This window comes from Ictidomys tridecemlineatus, chromosome 5, assembly GCF_052094955.1.
Source record: "Ictidomys tridecemlineatus isolate mIctTri1 chromosome 5, mIctTri1.hap1, whole genome shotgun sequence".
In the NCBI taxonomy this organism is placed as follows: domain Eukaryota; kingdom Metazoa; phylum Chordata; class Mammalia; order Rodentia; family Sciuridae; genus Ictidomys; species Ictidomys tridecemlineatus.
Window position 1 is genome coordinate 66,543,517 of NC_135481.1, and position 23,411 is coordinate 66,566,927.

Genomic DNA, 23,411 nt, shown 5'->3' on the forward strand with positions numbered 1-23,411 from the left:
TCTCTGTAGTATAATTTGAAGTCAGGTATTGTGATGTTACTATAGCTCTGTTGTATAATTTGAAGTTAGGTATTCTATTTTGGCTTAGAATTGCTTTGGGTCTTTTATTCTTCCAAATCAATTTTTGGAGTATATTTTCTAATTCTGTGAAGAATGCTATTGGTATTTTGATGGGAATTGCATTGAATCTGTATATTGCTTTTGGTGGTATGGCCATTTTAATAATATTGATTCTGCCTATCCATGAACATGGGAGGTCTTTCCATCTTCTGGGTTCTTCTTCAATTTATTTCTCCTGAAGGTTATACAATATTTTTAGTGCAGCTGTGTTTTGATTACAATCACATGAGATTAAATGTGGAATTTTAAACTTTTGTCATCATGGTGGTATTCAACAAGTTTCACACTGTGGAACATTTTGGATTTCATGTTTTTGGACTGGGGATGCTCAATTTGTATTATGATATGTTAATTCATTTGGATATCCCTAACTTCAGCCTGTCTGACTAGTTTGGATTATTCAGACTCTATGTAGGAAGATTCCCAAACTTCTAAATGTAAGGCAGAAAGACTGGCTCTTTCTAATGCCACTTCTCTTTTCCTTCTTTCCCACCTCAATGCCCTTTCCTTTCTCCTTGAGGGGAGTGGTAAGAGCAGAGGAGAAGAAAGAAGAGAAGGTGAGGGACAGATGAAAAGGTTCATAGGCAAAGACTGCCCTTTTCAGAAGGCAGAGAGTTTAGATACTACTCTCCTAAGTATCCCAATTTAAAGCAAAATTGTCCTACTTCATAAACTCTTATAGCACCTGCTATCATCATGTCTTGCCTTCTACTATAAGCTGCTTGATGGTGAGATGGTGTCTTATATTTGTACTTAACAACCAATGTCTGCACATTGTAGACACCTTGTAACCCTTTCAGGGGCATCTAGTCTTCTGTGGATATAATTCCCCCAGTGATTTAGGACACCCTCTCTGTGTCATCCCTCCAGCTCTGATGGAAGGTCATTAGGGCATAGGGGATTGTGCTCACAAGGAAACCACTGAGGATGGAGACAGAGGCATTAGAAGCTATATTTTGACCTCCTCCAAAATGGAGCAAGGTTTTAGATTTGAATGAGAGGTAAAGTTCTAAAATCAGTAAACTTAGACAATTTGATGCCCTTGTGTAGGAACTCTAGTTCAGTCCAATGGAGACATGCACAGGCCCTTGATTGGAAGGTTTTTGTTTTTCAGTCTGCTCTGGAAAGGGGGCTGGGTGTGCCTTAAGGATTCCCTCCTTATATTCTCTGAACAAATTTTTCTTTAAGGGTATTATCCCTAGAATTTTATATAAGGATGATTTAGCCCATTTAGCTGCCATGTAGGCAGGCTGAGCTTCACATGTCCCCTCAAATATAGATATGCTCCTTTTGTATCAATCCTTCACATTGTAAGTGCTTCTCAACAGTAGATGAAATGGCATTTCCAATTGATCACTAATTGGTAAATTAAGATGGTTCCAGTTTGAAAATGTGTTCCTTCTGGCTAGAAAATTTTCTGTGATTTCTTTCCTCCCTCCCTTTGAAAATATTTATCAAATGCCTTACAGTTGTTGCCCTTTTGTTACTTTTTAAAACGGCATTATTTTATTTGTGTGTCTACTTGAGTTGCTTGGTTTGGATTCCTCAAACAGGTTGTAAGCCCTCCAGCCAGTCAACTTTTAGACAAACCAGACAAAACCTTGCTGACTTAGACTTCTGTTGCTTACCATCTCTGAGCCAAATAAAGGTGCATTGCCCACTGTAAAGCTCAGTGTAGGCTGTTTTGCTTGAATGCTTCTCCTTCTGTTTGGAAAAGAGAACTGCCCCCTTTGTAGGTGCAGGTACAGACAAACACAACTTCCGTGGAGGGAGACCATTGGTTTGGTAACCAATCTCACTTCCTTCTTTCTTTTCCAAAGGAGATCTCATCCCTAGACACCAGCAAGTATTTAGCATGAATCAGTACTTCAGTGGGGTGAAAATTCCAGACCCTGAAGATGTGGTGAGTAATCCATTTTGGAGAGAGCTCTTCAGACCAGGCTAGCTAGGTCTTGGTAGTTATTCACTTTCCTCATCTGCCATAGCTGACCCTGTACTGGAAGTTTTGTATTAGAGTGAAAAAGAACATGGGAGCAAATGGGTTAACAAGATCTCAGCTTTCAGTGCTAATTTAGATAACAGAGTTTAGTCAGCCTGTCAGACAGGAATGCAGAACTGTCTGCCCCAGCTGTACTTGTCCCTTATCATTTTCATCAACTGATCCTCAGTAGCTCAGAGCCAGTCAACTTTTAGACAAACCAGACAGTGGCCCATGCAGGAAAAGTAACTACCCAACATTGTCCAGATTCCATACTCTACGGTTACTGACTCCCAGATCATGGGGGAAAAACATAGTGAACTTTCTAAGCAAGCTTCACTCTGGTTCCTGTTTTCCGTGGCTGATGTGGAAAAAAACATTTTTAAAAGAACTGAAAAATTAAAAATGCTCATACCCTTAACCTACGTTCTTTTTTTAATATTTATTTTTTAGTTGGACACAATATCTTTATTATTTATTTTTATGTGGGGCTGAGGATTGAACCCAGGGCCTCGCATGTGCTAGACAAGCACTCTACCGCTGAGCCACAACCCCAGCCCCCCTTAACCTACTTTCAACAATTTATCTCAATAAAACCATCAGACAAGGCATAAAGATGTAGCATTTAACAGAAACAATTTCTTGTAGTGTTCATCAGCAGGGGATTATTATAGTACATCCATGTAGTAGAACTATATCATAGCCTGAAAAAATATTTAGATTTATATATATCATCTGAAAAAGGGCACAACATGTTGTTAAAGGAAAAACAAAGTTTATAGAACAGCATGTTCAATTTGACATAAATTAAATGTTTAATAAAATATGCAACATCAGTGAGGCCCTAGGTTCTAGCTCTAGTGCTGCCAAACAAAGAACATTTCAGAGCATAATCGAGGTTTGTGAGACCCAGAGTTCCTGTGGTCTGAGGAAGGTATTTTCAAACTGAAACTAACACTCTCTTACATTGCTGACATTTTCCAGATGGAAGTTCTGCCTGTCCCTTGCACTTACATCTCCTCTTCCCTCAGCCTCCTGGGCTTGTCCCATAGCTAAGGCTTCCACTTCCCTAGCACACCCCCTTCCTGCACTAGGAAAAGTGGGTCATGCTGGATAAGCAGGAATAAAATCTGGCATATGGGAGGTGACCCAACTGGCTCTCTTGTGACCTGTACATTTCCAGTTCTGCACCAAATATTCCTCAGCAATTTCCTGTTCAATTGTCTACTAGTGAAGTTTCAGAAAAAGTCCTGGTTTCATAAATGAAAAAGAAAAAAACTTCCCATGGTGTCCCAGAGGTTGTCTTGCAGGAGATTTCCTGTTGACAGAAACACAGGAAGAAGCAGTGCAGGAGCTGCACTGGTTGAACATCTGTGCTCCAGTCCCTCTGCTGGTCACTAACCCTGACTAGGGAGTCCCACTGGCTTCTGGGCTGGGAGACTGGTTCAGCAGGCAGGATGGGCCCTGACATCTCACAGCCAACCAGCTGGCCTCAACCCAGGCACTGTTGCTGAGCCAGCAGAGCCTGATGTGAGTAATGTCATGTCAGTTCCCAGAGGTGCTCACATTCAACACACAGAGCAAAAGAACTATTTAGGCTATGAGGGGTGAGGGAAGGCTCTCAAGGACAGACAGATCAGCTTTAGGATTTCCCTCCTCCTTTTGAATATAGGGAACTCCAAAAGGGAGGTTCTTCTCTCATCAGTGATTAGCATGTGCACAATCAAGAATTAATTGCTGGGAGCTGGCTCTTTGTTTTGAAGCTGGACTACCACATCAGAACTGTTTCATTAGTGCCTGGTCAATTGCTCCAGCCTGCAGCTCACACTCTGCCATCTTTATATACAAAATGTACTGTGGTCATTTATTTTGCTCAACTTGGCTGCCTCTTCTTTTCTCAGCTTCCCTCCTCAATTAGCCTTTGTCAGTGGTATGTCTCTTTAACTGGCCTATTTGTCTGCCTGACATGGGGCAGCATTCCTCCCATTTATAGTGTTATTCCTGATTGACTCCAGCATGACTAGAGCAAAATAGCCTTATATGGCCAAAGGGAGATTGGTGAATCCTGGCTCAAGAGACTCTTTAAATTGTGAGCTGATCAGAGAAACAGCAGCAGGTTTTTGTGGGAGGAGACAACAGTGTTTATTCCAGAAGTCTAAGAAGCATCTGTTCACCTGGGTAGGGGGGAAAAATCTATTTTGAATTTCCCTTATATAAATGTCAATAGCTATTATATAATTAGAGACCCTTTTAATAATGCCATTATAAATGCCAAAAGTTATTCTCAGGTAAAGCAGGTTATATAAATTGAGGCAGAAAAAAAATAACAATTGCTCTGCAAGTGTTTATTGTTGTTTTGTTGTTTTTTTTTTTTCATTAGTATTTACTGATTTGCCATCTTCTTGAGGAAGTGAATTTGGAAAAACATTTTGGAGGTGGGGAGAGAATGAGCTTGTGAAACAGACATAAGGAGGTGATTTCTGATGGGAGGTGGAGTGGGAAAGGGTGGAGGAGGCAAGGAAGGTGCTAGAAAGACATTTCTATTGGAAGGAAATTTAATTTGAGGTAACTTAATTTGAATACATACTGTATACTAAAAACCCCTTTTCTTTTCAACAGGAACCACTTGAGTTAAAATTCCCAAACATCTCTTATCCTGCCCTGGGGCTCCTAAAGGTAAAATCATGGCTTTCCACAGACATGGAAGCACACAAATGTCATCATTGGGGAATCTGAATTACTTATGGCAATCCACAAAATGAAGTGTTCCTTTTAGGATTCTTCTCTTTCAAAAAGCTTAAATATTTTCAACTTTTAAAGTGGGTCACATTCTATTATAGTGAAAACATCTGAAAGAATTTCTCACTTTAAATAAAACTAACATGTATTTAAAATCTAAATTTACACAAAATAGAAACTTCAAAGAGATGGTACTTGTAAAAGGATCCTTATAAAAGGATCTTTTTCTTTAAAAGAAAAAATGCAGAACTATATGATCCTTTAAATAGTGAATGCCCCAGTACATGTGAAGTACATTTTGATTTTAAAACTTGACTTATATATACATTTTTAGAAATATAGCCATTATGTAAAATGAGGTATGGTACCTCACTTTTAACTATTTGCAAGTTATAATCAATGTCTTACATATTTCAAAAACTATTTAATACATTTGTTGATGCATTTATAAAAAAAAAAGTGAGGTAATTAATTGGGGTATGTAGTTGTGGGATTTATCTATCCAAGTGTAAGCCCTACGGCCTACTTATGACAAAGAAAATAGTTAAGAATGATGTAATATAAAGGCATATATATTACACTTTTCTTGGGGCTGGGGATGTGGCTCAAGTGGTAGCGCGCTCACCTGGCATGCATGTGGCCCGGGTTCGATCCTCAGCACCACATACAAAAAAAAACCAAAGATGTTGTGCCCATCGAAAACTAAAAAATAAAGATTAAAAAATTCTCAAAAAAAAATTATACTTTTCTTACATTCATAGTCATATATGCTTATAATGCACAGACTGTTTCTGAAAAGTCACACTAAATTAAATAAAAGGATGGAATGGGGAATGGGAGGAGATAGTAGAGTAATAGATGAGTGGCAGAGACTTTGATTTTACTGTATGAATTTTATTTGTATTACATATAAATAGTATTTCTAAATAAAGTTTTTACAAACTACCTGAAGGAAAGCTGGGCATGGTGGTATACACCTGTAATTCCAGCTACTTGGAAGGCTGAGGCAAGAAGATTGCAAGTTCAAGTACAGCGTGGAGAACTGTTTTCGAACAAACAAACAAAGCACCTAAAATATATCAAGATGGTTAAGTGGATTGTCCCATTTGGCCACTGGAGTTAACTCCAAAATTATATCCTACTTCCCCATGGCAGAACACCAGCTGACTCAGGAATAGAACAAGGTAGAGAGAATTCTTCGACTCTGCTTCTAGAGACCTATTTATTATCCCCTTTAGGAATGACTGTGGAAGGAGCTAAAACCATGCATGACCTGTGTTTTCCTTACTTTTTCCCCTTGTTATTCATAACCAAAGTTTAGTCTTTCACAAATACCACGTTGTTACTCATATATGGAAAGTGAAAAGGTTGATATCACATAAGTAGAGAATAGAACAGTGGTCACTAGAGGCTTGGAAGGTAGGAGAAGGGGGGCTATAGAAGAATAAGACCTAGTGTGCCACAGCACAGTAGGGTGACTATAGTTCACAACAATTTGTTATATATTTTATAAAGAACTAGAAGACAGGAGTTAAAAGGTTCCCAACACAAAGATATGGTAAATGTCTAAGGAGATGAAAATGCTAATTATCCTGATTTGATCATAACCTATCATGCATATACATGTGTGAAATAATCACATTGTACTTCATAAATATGTAAATTATGTGTCAATTAAAATAATTTTTAAAATAAAATCAATCTTAAAAACTTTAGCCTTTCAGAAAAGAAAAATGAAATTAGTAAGTTCCTACAATTAGAAGGAATTTTTTGTTCTTTCAGGGTTGCCTCCACATGGACCCTGCTGAAAGACTGACATGTGAACAGCTGTTGCAGCACCCATATTTTGACAGCATCAGAGAAGTAGGGGATTTGACAAAAGAACAAGACAAACCAACAAGGAAGACTTTAAGACAGAGCCGAAAGCACCTGCCTGGGGTAAAAATGGTGCACTGCTTTACAGAAACAACCAAGGTTATAGTTTCAAATGATCCCATACCTGCCACCTGGTTCAGAGTTGGCATCTAGACGTGAGGGTGGCAATTGTGGCTTACAGCTCCAGCACCCTTATTCAAGCCCTAAGAAACAGGTCACACCATCTATCAACCCCAAAGATACCCATCTTCTGAGGTTCTTGCCCTGCTGTTTCCTGCTGCCACACAGGGGCAAGGGTTTCTGATGTACATGAGCACAGATCTCAATCAGGTACATCAGTGTAAGTCCAGCTGAATGTGCTTCTTGCACTGGGAATGAAATCAAATCTATCCAGGAAGTTCTTTGTCATCATGTTTTCCTTCAGAATAAACATTCCAGGCTTATCCAAAAAAGGGAACTATTTTTTTCTCCTGATCCTTTAATTATCAGAGCTGGTTAGGGTTACTACAGCAATGAAAGTTTGCAGTGCTATCAACGGGACAGCACATTGAATCAGAGAATAGCACCCAAACTGCACACTGGAAGCCTGTGGAAAATCTTGATTGGTAAAATGACCTTATATTTTGTCAGAAGGCAAAAGCTGTAACAATCTCTGGTCTATAGTTAGAACCACACCTAAGAATGACTGGCTGCTCTTGGTCACTTCTGAATATACCTAGGCACTCCTTAAGCTATAAACTACCTTACTTTAGTTTTTCCATTTGCAGCTTCCACTGCATTAAATGCATCAGTATATGCTTTCATCTTGAATGCATATTGTGTGTGAGGTTTGGAGAAGGGAAGAGGTGGAGAGTTCATTAGGAATAGGTACTATATGATCTCCAGGGCCCTGAGATAGGCCACACACAGTCAAAGCATTAGGAATGTTTTAGTTTTATTCTTTATTATATATGACCCAGATAGCAAAACAGGCCAGAAATAGATTCCCCACCTCCTGACCGGAGGGTTATCTGCATCTCACTGTTACTTTGTGTTGAAGAGCAAAGAAACCTGATGGAAGTATTTCTCCTTGAAAGAATAGTGGAACCTGTTTGGTATATTGCATTTAAGTCCTGAAGGATTTGATTGTTTGGTTTAAAAGTACTAAAAAGTACCTTCTTTTGAGATGCCTAAGGCCTTATAGTATAATACCAAAAAAAAAAGAAAAAAAAGTGTGTTCTCCTTACTTTCATTTGACATTGACAATAAATTTAATTTTCTGAAAGTTCAAAGGAAGTAGTTTTGCCTTTTTAAGGGAATAAAAGGCAAATTTCCTTCATGCTCTGGACATCAGTTTTCTCTGCTCTAAGGCAGGGAATTGGTTTAAATTATTCCTAAGGTCCCAGCAAGCTCTCAACTCCTATAAACCTATGTTGTTTCACAATAATGTTAACATTGTAGATTTTATTTTTTTAATATTCTCTAAATTCTCTTTAATGTATGTATTTGCTTTTTAATGTAAAACAAACCTTTAAAAGGAAAAGCAGAGACCAAATTAAAACCTTTTGTTCTTTCTCAGGTTCTACATTTGTGCCAGAAAAAGTATTTGTGCTGAAAAGTTGCTTAATTACCTCTTTTGTGATGTATTTTAAATAATGAAAACAATGCATGGCATTGTTTTGAATCTATTTCTGGTTTTGTCTTTTCAGTTGCAGTACTTACCTCAGCTTACTAGCAATAACATCCTTCCAGCGTTGGAGAATAAGAAGTACTACTGTAATACCAAGAGATTTAACTATCATTTTCCAAACATTTAAGAAGCTAGGAAATTGGTGATAAAGGAAGAAGTGACCAATAAGTTGAAGAAAAGAAAACTTACACATTTAGTTAAAAGCAAGCACAGTGTTGAAAACACCCCAGGAGAAAATATAAACAACTGGGAAGCCACTTGGCAAGATATGAAGGGAAATTCCAGATTCAGTCTTCCATGCGTGATGATGGTGTCCAGAATAGAAAAAAAAAAAAAAACTTGGAGTTTCACTTATATTTTTGTTTATCTAAGAAGCTGAGCTTATGGACAGAATATAAACTATATCCACTGCCCATACTTCTAGAAAAATTAGATGATGTCAAAAAGATTTATGCTTTAGTTATACTGTATGCCACATATGAAAAATGAATTACAAAATGCCCATATGTATTTCCTTGGATCTCTGTTGCCCCGAGTCCTAACTTCTGTCTTGCAGATAGTTTGACATCATATGTAAGCAGAGTTGTAGTTCTTGAAATCAAAATGTTTAAAATTCCATTTCCTGCTTGCTCTGTCTCTTGATTTTTGTTTTAATTTTTTTTAAGTTATTCAAAGTATTTAAAATCTTATGGTTTATTATAAAGATTTTGTGATTGCCTGTACATTTAATGATTATGTTTATACATTTCTTGAAAATACTTTTGTCTTTACCTTTAGTAAAGGATGCATCTTAGTCACTTTTGCAGCAAGATGGATTTATTATAATCTGTCCACACTTGTTCACCTAATTCCTCTTGAAAACAATGGCATGAAGCCTGGCAGCTGACCAAGGTGGTCAAGGGGTAGAACAAGACCTACAGGCTTCACAGGGACTGAATCTGTCAGCCTGAAAATAATAAGTACTTTATTCTCTCCAGCCTAGCCTCAAGCTTTGGAGACAGTTCTGTGGGTAGAAATGCATAGTGATCTGGTAGAAGAAACTGCTTATGAACTTTTACTTGAGTCATGAAAGATAATAGGATGTTGTTTTAGTCAGCTTTTTTTTTTTTGCTGCTGTAACCTGCCCATAAAAATTGTGGAAGAGGAAAAGTTTATTCAGGAACTCACAGTTTCAGATGTCTCAGTCCATAGGCAGCTGGCTCCATTCCTAAGGGCTTGAGGTGAAGCTGAACAGCTCACAAGATGATCAGGCAGCAGAGAGAAATTCCACTCGCCAGATAAAAAATATATACCCTAAAGGCATGGCCCCAATACCCACCTCCTCCAGCCACACCATACCCACCTTCACTTACCACTCAGTTAATCCCTATTAGGGGATTAATTCACCATTTGGGTTAAGGCTCTCATAACCCAATCATTTCTCCTCTAAATCTTGTCAAATTGTCTCACACATGAGCTTTTGGGGGCACCTCACATCCAAACCATAACAGGTGTTGACTGATGTTTTCCCTGACATATCTTCTTATATGATATATATATATATATACACAAAAAAATACATATACACACATATGTATATACTCAAGCACACATGTGCATGTGTGTGTGTTACATAACACAATCCTAACAAATATAAGTTAAAAGAAAGTAGTCCAGCAGGATGTGGTGGTGCATGTCTGTAATCCCAGCTACCCAGGAGGCTGAGGCAAGTTTGTGATAGAAATACATTATATATTTCTATCGCCCTACTCCTTAACCCAAGAAAATGTATTTTATGGAAGCAGATGATTATAACTGTCTGGGCAATTTAGTGAGATCCTCCCCAAAAATAAAATAAAAAGGGCTGGGGATATAGCCCAGAGAGTGCCCCTCAGTTTAATCCCCAGTAGAGTGTATGTAGGGGGAGGGAAAGGAATTCTGTTGAGGATTCTTAGTTTGTACAGTGAGACTCAGCATTAGCTCTGATTTGGCCTACTGCTCCTAATCAAAAAGCTTTTGATCTTTGTGTCCTGTACACAGGAATAATATGAAGCTCCATGTTTATTTCTTAGAACTCAACACCACTTCTGGTTGATGTGCTCCTAATTTTCTTCATGACAGCACTTGAACCTATTCACTTACTGCTAATTAATCCACTAAATTCTGTCATCTATTCAATAATTCTGGTGACCTAGCCAGCCTTAAGGCTTCCTAATATGTAGCTTTTTGTATAGAACAGATAGTGGGTTAAATAATTGTCTCAGTATTATTTAATTCCTGTAACACAGTCTTTACTCAAATGATAAGGACATCAAACTTTTGTCAATAAATTTTTTTCTTTTTTCCCTTAATCCAAGAAAATGTATTTTATGGAAGCAGATGATTATAACTGATTATAAATTATAATTATAATTTTTCTTTTTTCCCTTAATGCAAGAAAATGTATTTTATGGAAGCAGATGATTATATTTATCCAATAGTTTTACAGAAAAACATTTAGAAAAGTAGTTCCAGACTAAATTGTGGTCAATCAGCTGACTCACCACACAGTGATGAAACAAACCTAAGAAAAAGGGCAAATTTTTCTCTAATGAAGTCTATTAAATTTATGCATATACTCAATTCAACCATATCTATAATCCTTTTATTCAGTATGAAATCACTATTTATTAGTAAATGCTATATCATTTTATGCTTTCCATAAGAGTACATTTTATCCATGAAAAGTGAATATTTCCTTATTAAATACAATTAAATTTAATTTTTCAATCTGAAAGACTCATCATAAAAAGTGTTTATTTTAAAATAATTTCTAGTTAAGTTTATATTCAATAGCTTAATGTTCAAACCAAACATACAGAAATCCATTAACAAATTGACATAAATAATAATAGAATAAGAACTATTTCATGCAGGTAAAAATAAAGACTTGTTTTATCTATTTATGACCTTGTTTCCTCCTTTATTACTGTTTTCTAGATATAAATTGACTTTTGTGTTTATACTTCTTTTTGATGTCTCTTGAACTCATAGGTGGTAGCATCCAAAATATTCAAGTCAAGAAAAACTAGCTTGTGATTGGTACATTACAATTTTCTGTTTAGAGCAGTTTTTTAATTGAAGTACAAAAAGTTCAGCGTGGCCTGCTGGTCTTTACAATTGTCACCCTCTGTTCTGTTCCAATTGACAAAACTATTCAGTCAAGTATCTATGTCCAATTTTAATGAAACACTACCCTAAACTTGTATGCTAGATTAACCAGTAATATTTATTTTAAGAAAGTGCATATACTATCAAGTACACAGGAATTCAGGATCATGAGAAATGTGTGCAAATCCTAGAAGCAATATGAAATGCATGCCTCAACAATCAGTGACTACTCTGCATAACTGATTCAATGAATCTGTAATTTAGCTTCCAATTTTTCATAATTGTGCATTTATAACAATGTGCTTCAATAAATTTAAAGTTGTAATATAAATTGTTTTAATACAATAAAAAATATCTTCATTGTATAGTTAAATCACTTTAAAGAATTCTAAGTCAACATACCAGGAGATATCTAGTATATTGATACTTATATTACATGAAGAATATATTTAAAATTAAATTGTCACCTAGTTTTCACTTTTCTTAAAATGATTTAATGTACATACTTTCTCACTTCCAATTTAGAAACTTTAGTGAGTCACATCTAATACTTATCTTCTATATATGACAGATTCTCTACAGTTTCTGTTGATGATTTATATAGTATTTGTTGCAGTTTAGGATCAACAATTTCAAGTGATCCTTCATAATGAAGTAAGACACTTACTGATTCTTATTATTTTACTTCAAGTTCAATTTTAGTTCCAGAGAAGGCAATGCCGTCTTAAAGACTTGGACAAGATTTTCTTTCTTGTTTTCTTTTACTCCAGGAAGATCAGTTAACAACAAATACCTGAGGTTTCTGCAAATAGAGAAAGAAAAAAGTCACTTCAATTTGGCTTTTACTTTTATAGCTTTAAAGATGAATTTGATTTATTAAGTTTAATGAAAAATTACATACAGAATGTATTTCTATCACCCTACACCTTCAAAATGACTTTTAGAGCAGTATTCAGAGTACTACTTTAAATGAAATTTATGCTAGAAACTAAGCCAGGCTTTAGAAATTATTGTTACTAATTACATGAATCTTTGTAACAATCTTTCTAAATCACATGTGTAAAATGGCATAGATATCCTGTGCATGAGAAATAAAACCTTAATGCAAAAATGGAAAAATACTGGTAAGGTTCTTAAAAGTACTCAAATTCCTATTAGAAGATAAAGCTTTCAAGCCTCAATTTATGGAATCATGAGATGGACATTCTAGCACTTTTTGTCCTTATGTTTAAAACTTCTCAAACTTTCTGTGATACTGAGGTCATTTTCAGATCATTACACATTAAAGCAGAACTACATTACCTAAATTCAGAATTTGACAGTATCCCTAAAATAGGGATTTGATTAAACAAACTTACATTCTTCATCATTCTGATGAGATGCAGAATTCTGCAATTTTAGAATTAAATATTCCTTGCTAGTATTATCTACTTTTGCATTTGGAATTAAATGCTCCAGGCCATGATATGGGTCTAGGCAACTGGTGGTAGAAGAGTATATAAAACAACTTTCTCATGTCAATGGCTGCATTCTTTCCCCCCCTTTTTTTGGTACTGGGGATTGAACCAAGGGGTGCTCCACCACTGAGCTATATCCGCATTCCACTTTATTTTTTATTTTGAGACAAAGTCTTATTAAGTTCACAAAGCAGGCCTTTAATTTGTGATCCCACACTGTTGGGATTATAAACATGCACCACTATGCTTGGCAAAATGCAGTGTTTTTGAAATTTATTATAGTGTGAGGCATGTTCTAGGCTCCAGAGACAGAAAGGTACTTAAAGCAACTTAAAGAATTAAATGCTAGCTGGATGAGGTGGCACACACCTGTAATCCCAACAACCTGAGAAGCTGAAGTAGGAGGATCACAAGTTCAAGACCGTCTCAGCAACCTAGCAAGATTCTGTCTTAAAATATAAACAAAATGGACTAGGGTCATAGCTCAGTGGTAAAGTGTCTGGATTCAATCCCTAGTATCCAAAACCAAACCAAAACAACAACAGAAAAAATGAATTGTGTGCTAACTGGTATATGCCAAATATTAGGATACCAAAAATATAGAATTGGGGGAGATGTCTTTAAAAGATGGAAAAGAAGCACAATAGCTGATGCTTATAGAAGGATTACTGTGGCCAGCACCATTCAAGGTGCTTTATGTAGATTTAATTTAAAAAAATATGTTGCTTAAATGCCATGAAGCCTTAATGTATTAAAGTTGATAATTTAATTGTTTTAAAGAATTATAGATAAAAGTGAGGTAATTTTATTCAAGTATATTTTTCAGAACCAAAAGAAAACACCACCCCTCAAGGGCTTTAAATTCTGATTAATTCACCTTATCATTATCAAGTTTCCATTTTGGCTTTGACCACCTACCTTAAATTACACAAAGCAATGATGCCTTTGTCTGTGATATTCCCACAGGAAATTATTTCCATTTCCAGTAGACTTTTTTGTAATTTTTCAAGTTGACTAAGCCTCTGCAAACAGTCATCCTCAATATAATGACACTTGCATAATGTTATTTTTTCAACATGCTCTAGGCCCTCTGGGGAGGAAAAATACAATTTAAGAATCTGCCACGGATGGAACTTGAGACCATGTAAAGGCAAATTAGCCAAACTCAGAAAGTCAGGGATTGCATGTATTTTCATCTGTGGAAGCTGAAAGGAAAAAGGAGAAGAAAGGTGTGGGGTGGAGTGGGAAGGATCTCATGAAAATCAAAGGGAAATCTGTGGAGAAAAGGAACCAGGGAATGGGAGAATATGAGGGAAGGGGTATGTGCTGGGGAGTGATTTGACCCAGTGTTATAGTGTGTGCATGTATGAATATATAACAACAAATTCCATCAATATGTACAACTATAATGCACCAATAAAAAAATGTGGAAAGAGGAAAAAAAAAACTAATCTGCTTTACCATTACAATCAATGATGGTTTTGGTTTGCCCACGACTGTCCTGACTTGAGGAGTGAAAGTTCTATGAGAACTGGGATAGCTGTTCTTCTTATTAACTATATAAGGTTTTCACTACACAGGTTGTGCTTATTACAGGGCCATTTTATAGTCAGATGCCCAAGCACTAGCAGAAAGAAATGTCCATGGAAGCAGAAGCCATGTGGATAGAATTACTCTTGTATTATTGCGCGTTTTGCAATGGCAGAAGTTTGACAAAGCTTTGAATTTAAATCATAAAGAAATTAGAGGGCTGGGGATGTGGCTCAAGCGGTAGCGCGCTCGCCCGGCATGCGTGTGGCCCGGGTTCGATCCTCAGCACCACATACAAATGAAGATGTTGTGTCCGCCAAGAACTAAGAAAAAATAAATAAATGTTAAAATTCTCTTCTCTCTCTCTGTCACTCTCTTTAAAAAAAAAAGAAAGAAATTAGAAACAGGGCTGGGGTTGGGGCTTAGTGGCCTTGCGCGTGTGAGATCCTGGGTTCGATCCTCAGCACCACATAAAAATAAATAAACAAAATAAAGATATGGGTCCATGTATAACTAAAAAATATTTTTAAAAAAAGAAATGTAGAAACAAACTTAGGGAGAAAATAAATACCAAATACAGGAAAAAGCCAAACTGATTGTACTGAAATGGGCAAAAAGTACATACTTTTGACTATAACAATGGTCATTGCAAATCACCTGCATTTCTTATAAACAAATCAATAAGACAGTTACCCATGTAATCAAATCCAATGCTCATGATACAAGAGTTGGTGGCATCGATTGCTTGAATCTTGTACTTGTTCAGAGGGCCTGTTGGGAGGTTGTTGTAGTCCTTCTGCCACCTCTCCTGGCCATGGTAGCGCACTGTGGCCCCACAGCGTAATAGCCATTCAGACGCAGCCCTGTCAGGGCCAACATCCCTGATGCGATCGTAATCCACTCTGTTAACAAGAAAACAGAAGCAGTTCGCTTTCACATAATCATTAGCTTCTTAATTGCATTCACCAATATAAATACAGAATAGCAACACATTTTCATCTCAATGACAAAGGAAAGAGAAGTTATTAATGAATTCCATGAAAGTAAAAACAATTGTTGCTCTAACAGCTAACTTTTTTGCTTCTGTTTTTATCTTCAGGTAAATTCTGTCAAGGCATATTTTGTTGTTATTTTGGGGTGCTGGGGATCAAACCCAGGGCCTCACACATGGTAGGAAGCAAACAAGTCCCAAGGTGTGTTTGTTTTTTTTTTTTTTTTTTTTGGTATGAGTTTATCAGGCAGACAGGGGTCTTCAGTGATGCATATATATCACAGGGCTTAACACCAGAGATATTTAGTAATTATGCAGTGAATGAATGACTACAATTAGTTAACACTTTTATTAATGATAAAAGAGGGAATAACTTTGAATCAATTTTCAAATTAATCTCCTTAAGCGGTTCTGCACATGCCTTTTTTTCTTTAGTTAACAATCACAATTCTATATTAAGCAATAAGGAGGTTATTTATATCAGTTTCAAAATGGTATTCCTAAGCATGTCACCCACTCATTTTTTAAAAGCTTGATTTCCCATTATAGTTTATTTAAAAAGTTAACAACATTCCTTAAGCAACTATAAAATATTTAAAAATTATATTTACTAAGTTTTTCTGATTATAAAAGTAATAAATGTTCATTTTAGAAAAATTGAAATACATCAAAAAGATAAATAAGAAAAATCACTAACATCCTGCAATCCAGAGAATCACAATAATATATTTTGTAATTATATTGGTTTTTTTCTGTTTAATTTGTTTTTGTTTTTAATTTTTTTTAGTTGTATTTATTTATTTTTATGAGGATCCAATCCAGTGCCTCATGTGTGCAAGGCAAGCACTCTATCACTAAGCCACAACCCTGCGCTTCTGTTTTATTTGTAAACAAAATTAGTACTGTACTGCACACATTGTTAAAAAAAAAATTGGAAATACAAGAAATAACCATGGGAGTTCATCAGAGTAATCCCCACATTTCTTCACTTTTGTTAGAGTAACTTACTTACTTATTAAACACTGCATTCAGCCAGCCCCAGAAGTGTCTGGAATCACATGACCATGGGAGTTTCTGTAAGCCACACAACTGCTGATAAATTTTTCCAAACAGCATCATTTGATCTAGACACAAAACAATACACATACTAGATAATCAGCTGGCAAACACAGTCCCATACATATAGTAACTTGCTTCACAACTTCTGAATCAATGCTCTTATGCCAATTAAGCTGACGATTCACTTGCCACTCAATAATTACTAAGCAAGCCAGTCCTGTTTTTTGTTCTTGTTTGTTTTTGCCTTTTTGGTGCAAAAATGAGGGAAAGGCGTGGACAGTGTCTTAGGTTCCTTCCAGCCTAAGTTCCATCTTTGAAACCTCAATTAGAGTCTGTCTGCAGTGCTGCCACCTAGTGTCCATTCAGGCAGTATAGCTACAAATTTGCTCAAATCAACTCTACTTCCAATCTACATTTCCAGTGTCAAAATGACCAACTACAATCTAGAGAGCAATGTGACCAGGTTAAGATGCTTACATCCAGGCAGGAGAAAATAAATGAAAATATATCTACTTATGATAAAGTTGCAAGTGGGGTTACCAGGGCAGCACAAAGAACTGCATAAGGGAAAGGGTGGACAAGTAACTCTGCCTCTCTGATCTTAGTTTATCTCATTTATAAAAGCACATCATTTGTTCAGGTAACTTCTAGCTATTACAACATGTTGAAAAGTGATTATAAGACTACATCTCAATCTTATTTACCTCAATTCAGATTTTTTTCTAGTATTGTGCCAGGTATGTATGGGGAAACAAAGATAGATGAAACATGGTCTCTGCCTTAAAGGAACCACCAATTTAATGTAGAGTGGGGTGGCCTAAGACAAGTTACCAAGTAGTTAAAATAAATAACAGAACCTGATAAATGCCTCAAAGAGTTAAAGAAGAAGAAGAAGAAGAAGAACAACAACAACAACAACAACAACAGAGAGGATTTCAATAGATAAAGGTGTCACGAAAAGTTATGGTAGGTTATAACCTGAGGCAGGAACATTCAAGGCATACTGTAGATCAGTTAGCACACAGGGGTCATGAGAAAATGAGGCAGATAATTTGCACAGTCAGTTCATAAAGGGTATTACATGCTTAGCCAGGGAACTTGGAATATATTTTGTAGGCAATTGGGAGTCACGGAGGTTTTAGAATACTGCCATTGTTAGAGCTATACTGTAGAATAGTATCAATAGTTTTAGAATACTGCCATTGTTAGAGCTATACTGTAGAATAGTATCAATAGTATTAAGACTGAGGGTCCAGCTGGGAATGGTAGCACATGCCTATAGCCTGAGATACTTGGAAAATGGAAGCAGACTACTTGAGCCCAGGAGTTAAGGCCAGCCTAAGTAACATAGTGCTGGGAATTGAATGAATCCAGGGCACTTTACCATTGAGTTACATCCCTGGCCGGCCTTTAAAAACTTTTTTTTTTTTTTAATTTTGAGACAGTGTCGTGCTAAGTTGCTGAGGCTGGTCTCAAACTTGCCATCCTCCTGCCTTAGCCTCTCATGAGCTCAGTTTTGTTTTGTTTCTTTTTTTTTTTTTTTCATATTCTAAGTATTAAATGTTGGCAAGACTCCTAAGTAGAGATGACCATCAAATTACTGGAATCAGTGTTACAAAGTGTTAGAGCTGGAAGGAACTTAGATTGCCTAGACCAACCTCTCATTTAGAGATGAGGAAACTGAAGCCCTGATATTAAGTAACTTGCTGACACACTAAATCCTTTCTGGAACAAGGTGGGGCATTAATAAATGCATGTGTTTAAAGGGACTTGCTCAATGTTTCATGGCTAATTGGTGTCAGTGCTGAAACCTAAACCCAGTTTCTCTAAAACCAACCAATACAGGGACCTTTCCTTAATCATCAGATGATCTAGAACTAAAGAGGAAGAAATTGTGGAAGTCACTGTGGATGTAGAGGTAATGGAACAATGAGAGATGAAGACTGAGGACAGAACCCTGGAATCACCTACTGCCTTCTTTATTTCTTTTCTCTCTTTCCCCACGTCATGTTGCTATCCATTGAACCCAGGGTCTATGAATGCTAGACAAGTGCTCTACCTCTGAGCTACATCCTTAGCTCCCACTTCATTTTGTTTCCGCCATCACTCTGTCTTCATTACTACAAACCTCTGCCCCTGCTACCAATGTTCTAAATGCTCTTCAGCTTTTTGTTAAAGCACTCTCCACCTACACCTACCTTTTTAACAACTACATTGGTTGCCAACCTCATTTTCAATCTGGGCTTTCCCAGCTTCTACACAGGTTATTCCCTTTATTTACCTTCCATCCAATCCTGTTGAAATCTTACCCAATCTCAAGAAGTTACTCAAATGCCACATCTGCCCACTCATTCATTCATTCACTTAATAAATGTTTATTGAATGTCTGCTATACTTACTGCAAAAAAATAATAATGATAAGACAAAACAATAACAAAAGCTATAGAGAAGAGAGAAAGTCCTGGTTTCTGTCCTCATAAAATGTACAGTATAACAAAGAAGATGAATGGCATGTAAACAAATAATATCCAACATGGAATCTTAAGAGAGGTGTGAACAAGTCCACATGAGCATAGAAAAGGGAGTGAGGGGAAGCTTCACACCAGAGGTGTCTTTTGAGATGGATTTTAATGACTAAGAATTTTAGTTAGGAAGAAAAAAAGAAGCATGCAGAGGAGGAGGAAGACCAAAGGTCTCATTCATTTCTATTTTCCTCAGCTTAATGTAAAAGTTTAATAAATATTTGTTAAGAAAGTCTTTAATGGTTGACAAATTTCCATGGATAAAAGTCAAACCAAAGAAACTGTTATTAAGTAGGTGATGTGGTCTTTGAAAATTGAATACTTTCACTTGATTCATTTTGGCCCATTAATTCAGTTTAAAGGGAAGGCCTAATTTACATCAGCTATGACCTCTAAAAACACTAGTTTTATATTTTAAATAATTTAAACATGAAAATTGAAATTAGACTTGGCAATAAAGGTTAAAACAAACAGTAGAGTTTTTTGTGTTTGTTTACATTCTTAATTGCAACTTTGCTACTTGAGACTTGGGGAATTACAGCGTCAAGCAGCAGCTACCCTGAGAATGCTTTCTATAGGGAAAGAGGACCTCTAGTGGTAAGTTAGTGTATCTGGCTCTGATAAAATGGAAAGAAAACAATTACAACCAAGTTAGAAAATAAGTACTGAATTACTGGTGCCATAAATAACATAGGAATTCAAATTATGCAAAACAAATTTATTGCTATCAGAACTTGGTTTAGAGCCATAAGTTTGTAGCAGTGTTTCTAAAAGCTGCAATTATGTTTGTGATTTAGAGACAGTCACACCTCTAATGTATTATTCACAATAGGATATATGCAAAATGGGCTGGGGATATAACTCAGTTGGTAGAGTGCTTGCCTCACATGCACAAGGCCCTGGGTTCAATCCCCAGCACCACAAAATATAAAAATAAAAAGGATATATACAAAGTGTTTCATGAGTAGGTTTGATTGAGAGTTTCCTTGTTTTCATGAAGGCAGTAAGATCTTCTTAAACTGAGTTATGATTTAATATATTAAATGCAATTACTGACTGGGCTATTTAAAAAGGGCTGGGGATGTTGCACAGTGGTAGAGAATCGTAGGTTCAGCCAGGCACATGCCTGTAATCCCAGCAGCAGGAAAGGCTGAGACAGGAGAATCATGAGTATCATGAGTTCAAAGACAGCCTTTGCAATTTAATGAGTCCCTAGGTAACTCAGTGAGACCCTGTCTCCAAATAAAATACAAAATAGGGCTGGGGATGTGGCTCAGTGCCCCTGAGTTCAATCCCCAGTACCATCCCCCACCCCCCTAAAAAAAGAGTCCTAGGTTCACTTCCCAGTAATACACTACTAATTCTAGAGAGTGGTAAACGGGAGTGGGCAACAGGATGAGAGACTTTTTTCTCTTAGTTACAACCTTGTAGCGCTGTACATCACCCATTGTTGATTCTAGTTCTTATTACTGGGGTATCTAGAATCAAATGAAACAGATCAACAGAGCAATTCATTAGGAGTTGGAAGCAAAGATACCCAATACTGTTCTGAGGCTATCAAATGACACTTATTGACTAACTTGTTACATAGACAAGTTGAACATAAACTCTCAAGAAAGGTAGTGTCAGGAATACAAAAGTTTCTACCCACAAATGTTACAGGGTATATGAATGCAAGACAGCTCAAATTACTTAACCAAAATAAACTACTATTCAAATTGTAAGGGAGAGCAAGCAGAGAAAATTTTATGAAAGGGCATGTGTGTTCCAGTACTTTCACCCTTGCTAAACTAAGAAGCACATGTTTGAATTCACAATTGAAAACAAAACAAAACAAAACACTACTATGGGCCCAAATGGCCTATGGGGGGGGGGGAATTGGCCCCTGCAAGTACATAATTCTGTAATCAACTATACCCTGTGCAAAATAAAGAAATAACCACCTCCATACACATCTATCAGAATGGCTAAAAGTTAAAAAATAGTGAGAACACATAATGCTGGTGACAATGAAGAGAATTGGATCAAACATAGCTGGTAGGAATATAAAATGGTACAGCCACTTTGGAAAACAGTTTGGCAGTTTCTTACAAAATTAAACATGTGATTGCAATGTGACCCAACAATCAGACTCTTGAACACTTATCCTAGAGATATAAAAACAGGTTCACACAAAAAAGCTGTACAATAAAATTCATAACAGCTTTATTTATGACACTCTAAATCTGGAAACAACTCAGATGTCCTTCAATGAGTGAAAGGTTAATCATACTGTAGTACATTCATATTATGAACTGATACTCAGTAGTGAAAAGCAATGAACTTTTGATATACCCAATGATGTGGATGAATATCAAGGGATCACACTAAATGCAAAAGGTCAATCCCCTAAAGTTAACATGCTGTAAAATTACACTTACATAATATTCTTTAAATAACAAAATGTTAGAAGGGAAAAAGAAAAAATTTGAGGGAGGGCTATGAGGGAAAGGTGTAGTTTATACAAAGGCATCTGAAGGGTTCCTTGTAGTGATGGAACTGTGCTGTATCTTGACCTGTTGGTAGAAACATGAATCTACACACATGATGGTAATTTATGGAAACACACACACACAAATGTAAAACTAGGGAAATCTGAATAAGTTTACCTGGTTGTGATAGTGTACTATAGTTTTACAAGGTTTATCATTGGGGAAATGGGCCAAAGGTATGCAGGATCTCCATTATTTCCTGAACTGCATGAGACACTACCAATATCTCAAGATATGTTGAATTTTTAAAATAGCCATCTTCTCTTTTCAATTGTGTGCTTCACTGTGCTCAAGATCTGATGAGCCTTCTCTCAAACAGTCTGCTAAAAGACCCATGTTCACAGAGAAGGGTCTGAGGCAAAGAGGTTAAGTGACTTCCCAGAGGTACCTAATGACTGGAAAACAGCCTTAAGTCCTCCCAGCAATAAAGTTATACTGTTCTATTTTATCAGTTCTCCTGATCCTAAAAATTTAAAAACTATCACAAAGCAGAGATAATTAAGTATTATACTGGGATGGTAGGAAAAAAAATCACATAATTTTACAGTTAGAAGGTCCTTTAGAGATTATTTAGCCCATCGCCTTAATTTTACAGATAAGGAAATTGCGATGAAGTGACATGCACAGGTGATTCGCTGTTCCGAGTTCCAGAGAGCATTTTTAAAACTGAGAAAAGGACACAGATCGGTAAATGATGGCGAGATTAAACTGTCTGGCCATCCAGTACTCAGTGCTCGGTCCAGTATAGTAGGCGCTCGATATTAACAAGGCAAATCAATAACTGAATGAATGGCACCGCCAAGAGTCAGGCAAGAAGTCCTGGAGATTGCAGGCTACTGGGCGTGGCCGTGACAAAGAGCCCCCAGGGCTAGGGTCGGGCAGGGAGCGTCCGCCCAGCAATACCCTCCAGCAGCCCAGGGGCGGGACCGAGGGACCGGGAAGGGACCGGGCCGCCCGGAGGAGTGTTCACCGTAATCACTCCCAGGCTTTCTCCCCGAGGCCCGATCCGCTCGGCGGTCAAAGTCGAAGACGCGAGATTTGCCCGGCTCGCTTTTCAGTTAGCCAGGTTTGGGAGAAGGGAAAGGGGCGAGCAATAACCACTATCCTAGTCCCGCCCCGCGCGGGGCCTAAGTCCTTTACTCACAGCGTCGCAGGGAGGGAGGGAGCGAGCCGGCATCCACGCTTCTACGGCGCGCCGGCCTGCCCTTCGCCCTCCGCCGCGCGCGCCCATTGGCAGCCGCCCGCCGCTCCCACGTGTGGTGAAAACGCACGTCTCATTGGTCCCCGATTGAGGGGCGGGGTTAGAGAGTAGCGGGACCCGGGCACTATTGGGCTAAAGCTGCCACCTCTAGGGGCCGAGCAAGGGGAGTGGGTGTAGGCGATGGTACCGGTGCTGCGTTACCTGGGGGGTGCCTGCGGACGGGCCCGTGGGGGCTTCCCCGGGAGCTTCTCCGGGGTGTGCGGGCCGGCGTCGGGAAGGCCCTGGCCGCTTTGCGGGGCTGTCCGCAGTGCTAGCAGCAGGTGAGTGGCAAATGACCCGCCCCCGCCGCCTGGGCTGTCGCTGCTTTCAGTGGTGCCTTATGCTGAATTTATACACCTACTGGTACTTCCTTGTCAGGCGGGGCCTAGGAGAAGGTTGGGATCCTGTAGAGCTGGACCTTAGGAGCTATGGAGCTGCGAGTTTATTCGCTGTATTTATGGGCCGGAGGAGAGACATTGTTGAGTAGAGGTCAGGAACAGGTCTGGCTTTCCATACACCCTTCCCATGTTATGTTCAACTATAGGCGGGTTAATTAAAAGTCTGAATTGTG

General features: G+C 37.7%; 3 protein-coding genes across 14 annotated transcripts in view; 2 read left to right on the forward strand and 1 right to left on the reverse strand.

Moving 5' to 3' along the window:
- The window catches only part of Cdkl1 (cyclin dependent kinase like 1), a 51,654-nt gene extending 42,655 nt beyond the window's left edge, over nt 1-8,999 (forward strand). For 5 of the 6 annotated variants that reach the window (XM_078050156.1, XM_078050155.1, XM_078050154.1 and 2 more), the window contains 4 exons: nt 1,941-2,023; nt 4,718-4,774; nt 6,620-6,811; nt 8,401-8,999. In XM_078050156.1, the coding sequence (XP_077906282.1) occupies nt 1,941-2,023; nt 4,718-4,774; nt 6,620-6,811; nt 8,401-8,508 (440 nt within the window). In that variant the 3' untranslated portion in view covers nt 8,509-8,999. The remainder of the gene's footprint in view (nt 1-1,940; nt 2,024-4,717; nt 4,775-6,619; nt 6,812-8,400) is intronic. The other variant, XM_005322875.5, reaches the window with a different exon arrangement.
- Nucleotides 9,000-11,452: 2,453 nt separating this feature from the next.
- On the reverse strand, nt 11,453-23,156 carry Dmac2l (distal membrane arm assembly component 2 like). 4 transcript variants are annotated; one of them, XM_078050159.1, is made up of 5 exons: nt 23,003-23,156; nt 16,501-16,612; nt 15,191-15,399; nt 13,886-14,057; nt 11,453-12,312 (listed from the first exon to the last, which is right to left on the reverse strand). In XM_078050159.1, exons 2-5 carry the CDS (start codon nt 16,605-16,607, stop codon nt 12,192-12,194), a joined length of 609 nt encoding a protein of 202 aa, XP_077906285.1. In that variant the 5' UTR covers nt 16,608-16,612; nt 23,003-23,156; the 3' UTR covers nt 11,453-12,191. The 4 variants fall into 4 exon arrangements, with proteins under 4 accessions (XP_077906285.1, XP_005322934.1, XP_077906287.1 ...); XM_005322877.5 differs by lacking the exon at nt 23,003-23,156 and adding an exon at nt 22,745-22,876; XM_078050161.1 differs by lacking the exons at nt 13,886-14,057; nt 23,003-23,156 and adding an exon at nt 22,745-22,876.
- Nucleotides 22,885-23,411, forward strand: part of L2hgdh (L-2-hydroxyglutarate dehydrogenase) — a 40,230-nt gene continuing 39,703 nt past the window's right edge. For 3 of the 4 annotated variants that reach the window (XR_001229692.4, XR_013439007.1, XM_013357531.4), the window contains exon 1: nt 22,885-23,121. Coding sequence is in view for 1 of the 4 variants with exons in the window: in XM_013357531.4 (XP_013212985.2) it covers nt 22,982-23,121 (140 nt within the window). In the remaining 3 variants the exon portion in view is untranslated. The remainder of the gene's footprint in view (nt 23,122-23,411) is intronic. The other variant, XR_005730055.2, reaches the window with a different exon arrangement.

Excerpts from the sequence above, each read along its gene's own strand:
- Dmac2l (XM_078050159.1), bottom strand. The coding sequence starts at position 16,607 with ATGATGCTGTTTGGAAAAATTTATCAGCAGTTGTGTGGCTTACAGAAA. Across the intron at positions 15,400-16,500 it reads CTGAATGCAGTGTTTAATAA|AGTGGATTACGATCGCATCA; the intron begins GTAAGTAAGTTA and ends TCTTGTTAACAG. Across the intron at positions 12,313-13,885 it reads ATTGCTTTGTGTAATTTAAG|AAACCTCAGGTATTTGTTGT; the intron begins GTAGGTGGTCAA and ends CTCTATTTGCAG.